The sequence below is a fragment of the Bubalus kerabau genome, chromosome 1, assembly GCF_029407905.1.
Source record: "Bubalus kerabau isolate K-KA32 ecotype Philippines breed swamp buffalo chromosome 1, PCC_UOA_SB_1v2, whole genome shotgun sequence".
In the NCBI taxonomy this organism is placed as follows: Eukaryota; Metazoa; Chordata; class Mammalia; order Artiodactyla; family Bovidae; genus Bubalus; species Bubalus kerabau.
In genome coordinates, this window is record NC_073624.1 from 85,458,388 (window position 1) to 85,470,902 (window position 12,515).

Genomic DNA, 12,515 nt, shown 5'->3' on the forward strand with positions numbered 1-12,515 from the left:
ATGCTGGCAGGGAGAGCATCAATTGCAACTCACCTTCAGTGTACTCACCACACGTCACACACACCCATTTAGAAAGATTTCGGTTATAGTTACATATTTATACACTTGTAACACTCTAATGAGATGAGTGTCATGACACACTGCTGCTGCTTTTTTCTCTGTTTTAGGCCCAGTGTGCTAAATAACTTCTGTCGTGTCCAGCTCCATGGACTGTAGCCATAGTGTATGAGACTATGTGTGGCCATGTGTAGTCTATGTGACTCCATGGACTGTAGCCATAGTGTATGAGACCATGTGTGGCCATGTGTAGTCTGTGTGACTCTATGGACTGTAGCCTGTCAGGCTCCTCTGTCCATGGGATTCTCCAGGCAAGAATACTGGAGTGGGTTGCCATGCCCTTCTCCAGAGTTTTACACATTGTATTCAAAGTACCAAATGGGCTCATGAAGATGAAGTAATTACTAACTCTATTACAAAAAGAGGCTTGTTCAAAATCTGCCGAATTTTTTCTATGATAATGATAAAAATGTGATACCTGGCACTTAAACAAATAGAGTCATAATCTCTCTTTAAGGCAAAGGAGACATTTAACACTGGACAAGAAAACACTGCTTTTGGGGGACTTCCCTGGTGGTCTGGTGGTTAAGACTCTGAACTCCCAATGCAGAGGATCTGGGTTCAATACTTGGTCGGGGAACTAGAGCCCACATGCCTCAACTAAGAGTTCGCATGACACAACTAAGACCTGGTGCAGCAAAAACAATAATAATAATAATAATAAGTGCTTCTTTAAAATACTTCTCCTAAGGAGAGAACATTTTGAAATTATTTGAAGTATTTCTAGTGTTATGGGATTCCCTGGTGGCTCAGAGGATAAAGCATCTGCCCACAATGCGGGAGACCAGGGTTCAATCCCTGGGTTGGGAAGATCCCATGGAAAAGGAAATGAGAGCCCACTCCAGTATTCTTGCCTGGAGAATCCCATGGACAGAGGAGCCTGGCAGGCTACAGTCCACAAGATGGCAAAGAGTGAGCAACTTCATTCACTCACTCACTGTATATATACCAACTATAAAAACTCTCCATTGTATTTAAAACTTTGGAGCAAAATTTTCTAATATGTTTAAATTGTTTCCAAATATTTCAAACTTTCACTGAGTTTTAACACTATTTGTTAAAATACAAAGATATAACTCCTTTTAGTATGATACTTTTCAAGAAGTGAATGACAGAATGGAAAATGGAAATTTGTTAAATTTCAATAAATTTTTTTCAATAACTAGAATATTGGATTTAAATTGAATTACTATTTTATAACAGGAACAGTCAGTGGTAATGCTACATGGAGATATGCACTTTTGCAAAGTAATTTTTTCAGCTATGGAAGCTATTGAAATCACATATTAGAATAAATCAGACTTTTGAACCACTCTAACTGTGCTGAACAAAGATTTCAAACTAATGAAAATAATGAAACATTCTATCACTTTTTAAAAATGAGATGACTATAACAATAGCTCACTATTGAAAAAATAGAGAAAAATTTTGTTATCCACAAAATTAAAAATATATTAAATATTCATCTTATCCTCTTAAATTCTTATTTGTATCTATTCTATAAATTACATTTATATGTTAGTCTATGCTTGTAATGTATAGATTATATAATAATACATAAGGGTATATGATCAAACTATTTTACTGAGAAATATACATATAATTTAAAAAATTAGAAAATTGTGTAGAAATGTCAAATAGACTTTTTTTTAATTTTATTTTTAAACTTTACATAATTGTATTAGTTTTGCCAAATATATTAATGTTTGATTTTTTGTTATAATTTAGTATCAACATTTGGTAGCTTGAGAATAAGATTTAGTGCCTATATAATTAACAACAAAGTCAGAGTATCTAATAAATATGCTAATATTAATAATGTGCTATATAGTTCTATATAGCACACAGATATTGTAGAATACTGAGACTACGTTCTTCTAAAACATCTAAAAATCTATTTCCAGAGATTCTTAAATATTCTGAAGCACTATGCCTGAAAAAATAGAATTACAACAGAAACATGATTGTCTATTTTTTAATATTAAGAAAAATACATATATCACCATTTAATGATATAGTTAACTTTAGTTAACTTCAAACTATAGTTAACTATAAACTATATAAACTTTAGGAGCCTGATGGGCTGCCGTCTATGGGGTTGCACAGTGTCGGACACGATTGAAGCGACTTAGCAGCAGCAGCAGCATATAAACTTTTAGTTAACTATAATGATAAAGTTAACTTTTTAGTTATTTCAAATTACATTCTAACTTCACTCAACCAAACACACATACAAATGTCTTTTCTACATTCTCATCATTAGATTGTCTCCTTCAGTTTTGCCTAGATTGCACATGTCAAACCTGCAAGGCCCATTTGTGCCTCTAAAACTGTTTTCAAAGCATCACAGCTAGGGCGAACTATAAATCAGTCCACATCCTCCCTTTTAGTGATTCATGAAATCTATGCATACACAAAAAAAGAAAAAGATGTTGCAATTACACAAAAACTAAAGTATTCTTCTAGCATAGACTTTAACACCACTCATCTCTTGCCAGGTTGTAATGGAATATATCATACTAGTTTAGGCTTTCTGGAAGGAATTGTTGCAATAATAATTATGTTGTCAAGTACAATCCTCATTACAAATTCTTGAATAATTATAGTCTATTAAGCCCCTAATATTATGAGTCTTCACTATTACAAATCACAAGGTTGTTACTGAAAAGAGATAGGAATCCCATTCTGCTTCTAATCATCTGTTTATTTAGTACATTCACCACTAAACTGCAAATTCTTTATATACAGAGATTGTGCCGATTTACTTCTAGTGACTAACATAATGCCTATAACATGTAGGGAATGCTTAGAATTTGGGGGAGTTACTGAATGTACCATAAAACGGTATGGCAATATAACAAATAGAAACATTATTTCAGTAGATTTCCATGATAAATTGGTAATGAAGTAGATTTCCAGCCCTTTGCTATACTTATGTGTGTCTTTTCCAAATTCAAGAAAATAACCAATTACTATAGTTTTACTGAACACTCTACAAAGAATTGACAGCTTCTTGAAACCATTTCCCCACACATTACCTTGTTCCCCTGGCTGCTGCTGAACTTAGGAGCAAGTTCCTTTCCAAGTGCATTCCACCTTGAGTGGGAGCCCAACCCCTCCTGCTCAGACTCTCAATGTTCTTTTGTTACACAAAACTGTTAAATTGACAAACTGCAAATTTACTAGGTGTGTGCAGCTACCCCATGCTCATTTCTGAAGGTGTTTTTATTTGTCACATTCCATTGTATCTTAATAGAAATTTAGTCATACACACACACACACACACACTCACGTATACATATATATGTTTTAACACAGTGCTACAGGAGGGTACTATTTTATAAAGAAATGCTTTGGAAAAAGCAGTAGGATCAAGAGGGTTCAAGCACCAAGCTTTCATCTTTTTAAAAAATATTTTCTCAATTTTAGAAGAAAAAACAATCTTAAATGAAAAATTATTCTCTTTACTTCTGTTGGATCATCATTAACTCCAGAAAACAATGGAATGCACATTATTTTCTTACCAAATATGAACTGATTTTATGTACAGAATGAAAACATTCTAGGAAAATGAATTACTTAAATGAAGCCTATGGGGAAATATAAAGAAATTTATACAAATTTATTTAAAGAGCATTTGCTAAAATAGTCTATGTTACATGTAGTGTCCCTCACTTTATCAAAGAAAAATAAAAATTTTACTCACCTTTTAAAGACTATACTGGGCATGAGTACATCTATTAATTTACTAAGTAAGTTTGTTTACACCATAAATTTTTATTCATTATTTATAATATATGAATATTAAAATTCCTAGTATTTAAAAATTGATAGCTAAACAATAAATCTTATTTTTAAAAACCAATGTCAATTTCTAATAAGATTATATAAAAATAACAGTAGCTTATATACATACTCAGTAAAATTATAAAAACATATACTATTCAACAATTAAATGTTTAATAAGAAAAATTAGCAATTTGTTATTTAAAAAAACCCTCAAAAGAAAAGAGGCATTCTTTACAATACAGAATCGGTTCAGTGACTTAAAACATTTTAGATATTGGTTCAAAGAATAAAAATACAACATACATGTGAATTAAGAAAAGCACAAGGCCAGCAACACATCATTAATAAGCAAGGGTTAAAATACAATCATTTCACATTGACTAGTCACAAAAATGCAGTCATTAACAGATATATGTTAAGATTACTTTCTTTCTTTAATCATGCTTATAGATTATTACAACATAAAGTTTCCAACATGGAGAAAATTTACATGTATATTTACAACTTAATTCCTAGCTACATTTTAATTATTTAGCACTTGGTACTTTAATTTTACTTTAAAATGAAAAGTATTTAAGATTTCATGTTATTTATATATGTTTACTTATATACATATATACACGTTTTCTTACTTTTCTAACCTAGTAAATAGGATCTTCTGAAATTAAAGTTATGCATTAAAGAATATTAACCTGATATGTTAATAAGAGGTATTCTGAAATCTGGCTAATACGTAGCAACACTGAAAGAGGTAAATTAAAAGTTATAACTGGTTTTAACAATAAAACTTCAGATCCCTTAAACCCTTTTAATATAAAAGGCTAATTTAAGGATTAAAATTCTTCATATAATAAGAAATCCAGAAACTTTAATGATATATATTTACTTTATTAAAAATTAATAAATAAAATTATTGTAATTTTTAAATTATCTTCAATTTACTAGTTCTTTACTAGTGCAAAGACTGAATTAATCAATGAACTCCTTTGTGGGATAGACATGTAATAAACAATGAAGAATTATATACTTCTGTTTTACTATTTTGTAATTTGAAATTATTGTTTTCTTGGTCACTTGTTTTTGTGAGGTTGACAAAGTTATCTCTGCAAAGGGTCTTTAGTGAACATTCGGGTTTTTCACTTATGACATACCAAAAAATATCATGATACAAATTATTGGAATATAGCATTTGATGGAATCCAACACAATCAAAATTTTGTGAGGTTGTACACTTTAAACATACAATATGACTACATATCTCAATAAAGATGGGGCAAAATTATGTAAATACTATAGTGAATATGTAGAAAAGATTGATAAACCTTAAAATATTTTAAAATATTAAACAAAGGATCAAAAAATCTAAAACTGACTCCAAATGAATATTTGCAATTCCAATATGCTATAAATTTAGGTGTGTCAAATTTTTAAAGTTTCATGATATTTATTAAATAGAACAGGAATCAACAAACTTTCCCCAGAAAGACCAAATAGTAAATATCTCAGGCTTTGAGGGTCAGTCTCTATCGTAAAAGAAAGTCTCTATTGAGTCTAAGAAAGTCTCAAAAGCAGCCATAGGTAATACATAAAAAATGTGCACGCCTGTGTTCCAATAAAAGTTATTTATAAAAATAGACAATTGGCCAGGTTTGATAATTTGCTGATCCCTGATATAGAAGATCTGATTCAGACCACTTAATTTTAGGAACTTCAATATACAGCACAAAGCAGAAGCCATGAGTAAATGTTGAATGCTTTGTGAATGAATGAATTCATGAATGGAGAAAATAAAACCTTTATGTCTGCTGTCCCAATTGAGGCAAATTCCAAGAAGGCAATCTATGGATTAAGTCTTATTAATGACTAGGCTTATAATTAAACCAATAAAACAAAAGAAAATGTAACAGATATAGTACAGAGAAAGTGAATTTCCAACCAAAAACGACTAACAAAAAAAAATCTATAGTGACTTCTTACAGGACTTCATATCTCTCCAATTAGATTGTAAACTCCATAGGCTAACAAATATGTCTTTATAGTATCACGACAGAATAGTCCCTAGGATATAGCACATGGTCAGTGAACATTTTAAGTACATATGTGAATGCTTATAGCAAAATGCTTTTTGTTAGCTCCCAAAAAGTTATGGCTCTCTAATTCTAATGCAGCAATTTAAGATCTTCCCATAAAGTTAAAATGCTCTGCTGTTTTGTATCAGTCATAGTGACTAAAAAGATGAATTTAGTCTGAACTAGAACTTGACCTGTTCTTCAAATAGCATGAATTGAAACAGGTTTACATTTCACTGTAAAACTTTGACCTGGGTGAAGCTAAACAAGTGCCTACATCAGGTTCGGGTATAAAATCAGAGTTAATTATTTTCCAAATAAAGAACTGTTTAACTTTATAATCTTAATTATAAATAGATTATAGACTCCAATCATTTTATCACCAGAAAGAAGTATACTTGGTTGTTTGTGATTTAAAATATCAAAATTGACCAAAATGCTAGTTTTACTGTATCTATATATTAATTATTCTTCAAAGCCTGGGTAGTTAAAAAATACTAGAAGAAATTAATCATTCATGACTATTTATGAATTTTTATCTATGGCTTCAAAAAATAAAAAATTAAAACAGTCCAAAATACAGTAACTCCACACAGTGGAAGATATGAACATTCATATAAATTACTACATAAATCATACTTTTTCATGATGTATGTAACAAATTATAAACAATTAATTTACTTTGTGTAAGTAAATTTCTCTTTTTTAATACAATATTTTCACATTTCCAACAAAATATTAAAGTTTAACAATTATAAAAATGTTATTTGCTTTTAGATCAGTTACTGGACATTGACAGACAAAAGCCACAAACAGTTATACACTCAAACAAGACACAGCCTTAACTTGCCATTGTTACAAGCACAATGTTAACATTATGTACAAATGTAAATAGTAAAACATTTTCAATTAATTTGTGGCAAGCCAAAACGGTACTGGAGAAAAACACTTCCATTAGATTAGTGCTATGGTTCAAAATTCACTTATAAAAAATAAATACATGTAAAACTATTATATATATATATATATGTATATATTACAGTACTTGAATGAATACTCTTTCAAACTATCAAATTTAATGACACAAGCCAACATGGCCAATGGTCTGCTTTAAAAAATATTGGAAGATAAAATGTGTGCATCACAATTTATAAAGAGAGAAAATTAAAGTAAAAGGGACAGAATAAAACAAAACAGAAGGATAAAAATAAGAGTACTATCGTACCGATTTCCATGGTCCCCGATGCCATGATACATCATCAGGGCAAGCATGTATATGACACTGTACCACACTAGGTGGCTTGTTCAACATTTCACAGTTTTGCTCTTGTGACAGTTGGCCATTGGGAAACTGACATATTACAAATCTTGATTTTATTCCTCCTCCACACGTTTGTGTACACTAAAAATAAGAAGGAAGAGAAAAACTATGTGGCTTCAAAGAGAATATTATGCTGGTTGATTCAGTGATGAGTACATAATCAGAACTGCTACAGCTTAAAGTTTATCCTTTCTTCATAACTCTCAACATTTCTTCAAAAATAAATCAAAGTTTCAGTTCCATCCTTTTTTTTTAAAGACAAAATTTTGAAAATTAGTACTGTAATAGGTAATAACTACATAATGTATATGGTATCCTATCAAAAGATACATAGCTATGTATCCATGAAGGGAAATCTAAATTTATAAAGACAGAAAGATGTTGAATATATCTATTACATGAGAACAGCAGGTGGCAAAGCAACATGTATAATTAATGAACCTATTTCTGAAACCCACACAGAACTAAAGTCTGGCAGGAAATGTATCAATATTAAAAGTTCATATCTTTTCACAATTTTTCAAATTATTTGAATTTTCACAAGAATTAACTCACAACTGAAAAAGTTACTTTCATTTTGGAAAATTGTAGAAGTATATTTTAAAGACATACTTTATTAGCACCTGATCAGAAGTATATCTTTAAACAATGATTTCCAAATTCCCAATGGACAGAAAATAGGTACTGAAAATCATTAAACAGGGAACTTCCCTGGCGGTGCAGTGGATACGAACCTCCTGCCGATATAGGGGACAGGGGTTTGATCCCTGGTCCGGGAAGATTCCACATACTGCAGAGCAACTAAGCCTATACGTCACAACTACTGAGCTCGCGCATTGCCCACTACTGAAGCCCATGAGCCTAGAGCCTGTGCTCTGCAACAAGAGAAGCCACTGCAATGAGAAGTCCAAGCACTGCAATAAAGAGGAACCCCAGTTTGCTGCAACTAAGGAAAGCCTGAGCGCAGCAACAGAGACCCAGTGCAATCAAAAATTAATAAATTAATTTTTAAAAAATCATTAAACACAAATATTTGACTAATTAAATTAGGTGGCTTGTTTTATTTATCCAAAGCCAATGTAAGTCTTTCTTCTTTCTCATGCATAATATAGGTGGAATTAGTATTTATTACAACCATTTTAAAAATTATCCTCATATCCCAGTGCCTAAAAGAAGGTCAGGACATGAAGAAAGTGCTCAATAATTGATAGTTATTCATTTTAGATTCATCAAATGAATGGTTCCATAATAGGATATTAACATGGCCTACATATCACTCTATTTTTCTGTCTTTATATCAATTAATTTTCTAAGAAATTAAGACAATAATATACTAGTTTTAGAGAGGTATTGCTGCTGCTGCTAAGTCACTTCAGTCGTGTCCGACTCTGTGTGACCCCATAGACAGCAGCCCACCAGGCTACCCCGTCCCTGGGATTCTCCAGGCAAGAACACTGGAGTGGGTTGCCATTTCCTTCTCCAATACATGAAAGTGAAAAGTGAAAGTGAAGTCGCTCAGTCATGTCCGACTCTTAGCGACCCCAGGCTTAGCAGCCCACCAGGCTCCTCCGTCCATGGGATTTTCCAGGCAAGAGTACTGGAGTGGGGTGCCATTGCCTTCTCCGTAGAGAGGTTTAGGAAGTCACCTACTGGCTAGCACATAGCATTCTGTCAAAAATCTGGAGCATATATTTCCTATCATAAATGAGTGATTTATACCATGATACAATGTTTATTAAAAGATTATAGTTTTAGTGACTCAATTTTTAAAAAATCTGTCTAGTATAGTGAAGTAAGATTATTCAACAGGAAGGGTATGAAGTGCTTAACTTTCGGTCTTAGGGCCTGTCATAATTTCCACAAGTTTAGGAGACAGTAGGACTTACTTCTCCCCAGCTTCCATAGTTCCACTGTGGACAAGGTCCCGAATCACAGTGCTTTGACTCTGGGGGTTTGGACGCTGCATCGCAGTAACTGGCACTTTGTCCATTCTCATCCTGGCAGACCACAACTCTGCGTTGAACACCTCCAGCACAACTGCTAGAGCACTGGAAAGGATGGAACACAGGGACACACAAGCTGAGACTCCATGTCACAAAATTACATACAAAACACTAAGATAAAAGAAAAACAGTTCTTTGACTCAACTTCAAGCTCGCCAAGTTACCCTCCCTTTGGAATCATAATTTGAATAAAGAATATCTGTCAAAAAAACCTGGGTATTACCATGAGTTTCATTAAAATTTATTGGTAGGAAGGTAAATCTTTAAAGTTTGCCATAAAAAATTCACCCTTGTCCTAGGCATTAAGTAAAAAGGAATTCAAGTTTTCAGGTCTCACTAGGAAGGAAAAAAAAAAAAAAGATAATGTTAAGTTTCCCAACTTTCACGTTATTTTTCTTTGCTTGGTATCATTAATCTCATACAAAATACAAACCACAATTGTACCTTTTGTACAAAGTAATCATGGTTTTACACCAGTTTACTGCACTGTTATCATAGTAATTTCTGGGTTTGATATTTTTCTTCATAGACATTGGTAATCTTAACACTTAAAAGATTTCATTTTTACTATAATGGACTCTAAGATTTTTTTCAAATGGATTCCTCTGTAATCATAATACCACATTAGGGTATAATTCAATTAGAACTCTAGAGATTTGCAATCTGCATCAAAAATTGCTTAATCTTTTTAAGATTTAAACTACTGATCTTCAGAAATAATTAGCATTAAAAGCATCTAATGTCATTATGTACATTTCTGTTAAAAGGCCATATAACATAACAAAATTACAGAATTAGTATAACTCAATAAAGAGGGCTTACTGATCCCCATGGTCCTGTTCGCCACTGGTTTTCTCTGATTGATGGATGGACCCCCTGATTTTGATTATCTTCTGGTTTGTGAGTTAATGGAAAATTCCTGCCTGGAAAATGGCTTGGCTGCTCAGAGGAACTCGGAAAGTGGCTGTACGTGGGAGGGCAGGCTGCCAGATTACATTCTTGTTCTATCACAGGGCGGACTTCAGGGTCACAGTAATTCTCATTAACTGGCTGATGATAGTTGATGCATAAAACTTGTCGAGTCATTTTTCCACGGCCACAGGAAGCTGAACACTGATCACAAATTTAGCCAATAAACTGCATTACCTCAAAGTTCAAATATTATATTTAAATTTCTCATTTCACTTTGTTTGCAAAAAAGTACTTACAGGTGACCAATTCCCTGTTTGCCACTCTCCACAAGGGCTAAAACAGACAGCTATTTCAGCTGGTCGGGGTAAGTGGGCACAAAATGATTCATCTGCTATTCCATCATGAGCATCACGACAACTTACATAGCGGGCTTGATTTCCTCTTCCACAAGACACAGAGCACTGAAAAATTGAATAATACCAAAGCATTATACAGGACACTCCTACATCCCTTACACTTGGTTGTTGTTCAAATTTCTAAACCTCAAGATTCTTGAAAAAACTTAATTTATAAATATTATCACCTGGCATCATTTCTGAGTCAAAGACAGGGCAGTGAATATTCCAATGAGTTTAAAAAATAAACTTCACAAATCAGAATGCTTGTGATAATAAAACAAAACACTCAACTTTTCAGAATAGTGATTAGCTATTTGTCAAAATTAAAAAAAAGATTATAGATAAGAGAATCTTAAGATAACATTTAAGACAACTCTGAAAGACCTAGGTAATAGAGAAGATAGACTCTCATAATTAAAATATTCAGAGAATATATGAAACTTAAAAATATATCTTTCATATAAGACTAAAGCAAGTATATATTCCAAATCTAATAAAAGTCTAATATCACATCTGCTTCTCATAACAACCTATGACATAAATATTATCCTTATTTGGTAGGATTAAAAAACAGATCTAGAAAACTTAAATTCTTGCCCACAGAAACAGAGCTCTTGAAAGACAGAACAGGATTTAGTCATTAAATTACCTAATTCCCATCACTTCATGGGAAATAGATGGGGAAACTGGAAACAGTGTCAGACTTTATTTTTCTGGGCTCCAAAATCACTACAGATGGTGACTGCAGCCATGAAATTAAAAGACGCTTACTCCTTGGAAGGCAAGTTATGACCAACCTAGATAGCATATTCAAAAGCAGAGACATTACTTTGCCAACAAAGGTTTGTCTCGTCAAGGCTATGGTTTTTCCTGTGGTCATGTATGTATGGATATGAGAGTTGGACTGTGAAGAAGGCTGAGCGTGGAAGAATTGATGCTTCTGAACTGTGGTGTTGGAGAAGACTCTTAAGAGTCCGTCAGACTGCAAGGAGATCCAACCAGTCCATTCTGAAGGAGATCAGCCCTGGGATTTCTTTGGAAGGACTGATGCTAAAGCTGAAACTCCAGTACTTTGGCACCTCATGGGAAGAGTTGACTCATTGGAAAAGACTCTGATGCTGGGAGGAATTGGGGGCAGGAGGAGAAGGGGACGACAGAGGATGAGATGGCTGGATGGCATCACTGACACCATGGACGTGAGTCTGAGTGAACTCCGGGAGTTGGTGATGGACAGGGAGGCCTGGCGTGCTGCGATTCATGGGGTTGCAAAGAGTCGGACACAACTGAGTGACTGATCTGATCTGATCTGAAACCCTATGCTCTTCTAACACCATCTCCATCAAAATACCTGAGAATGAATGCATATATTAATTTGGCAAATCTGGAGCAACTGAAAGCCTCCATAGTAGAAATACTGTCTCTCTTAAAGAAATTCACTTACTGGGGTCCAAGAACCATATCGCCATTGTGTTATCTTTCTCACGGGAACAGCTGGCAAGGAAGTGGCCCCAATTTTAGGGATAACTGGGCAAGGTGTAACAATACAATCCTGTTCAAAAGAAAAATGGACCTCATGAAACATTAATGAATTAAACACTATGATTGATACTAAAGTCCTATACTTCATTTCTTTTTTCAATTATGTAAGTCAAGAACGGCTGCATAGTAAACTACAAATAAGCAATGTAAAGGTTTTTATTTTCCAAAAGCACAAAGTACTATCAAGGGCTAGAAGTGGATAGTTTGACTCTGAAGGTTAAAGTTTGGATCATTCTGCCCAATGATTTAAAAAGAAAAGAGTAATAGTCTTTGAAAAATATCACTAAGCTGAAACCTTCTGAATGAACACAGATCACTACCTTAAGCCACACTTGAGAAGTTCATTATACTCATAATAATGCATCAT

At 33.3% G+C, this 12,515-nt stretch overlaps 1 protein-coding gene across 5 annotated transcripts in view; it reads right to left on the bottom strand.

Moving 5' to 3' along the window:
• Positions 1–12,515, bottom strand: part of ADAMTS20 (ADAM metallopeptidase with thrombospondin type 1 motif 20) — a 203,690-nt gene that overhangs the window by 82,054 nt on the left and 109,121 nt on the right. For all 5 annotated transcript variants that reach the window (XM_055581294.1, XM_055581285.1, XM_055581273.1 and 2 more), the window contains 5 exons: positions 12,051–12,158; positions 10,508–10,672; positions 10,122–10,412; positions 9,183–9,344; positions 7,201–7,377 (listed from right to left, as the gene is read on the bottom strand). In XM_055581294.1, coding sequence (XP_055437269.1) covers positions 7,201–7,377; positions 9,183–9,344; positions 10,122–10,412; positions 10,508–10,672; positions 12,051–12,158 — 903 coding nt within the window. The remainder of the gene's footprint in view (positions 1–7,200; positions 7,378–9,182; positions 9,345–10,121; positions 10,413–10,507; positions 10,673–12,050; positions 12,159–12,515) is intronic.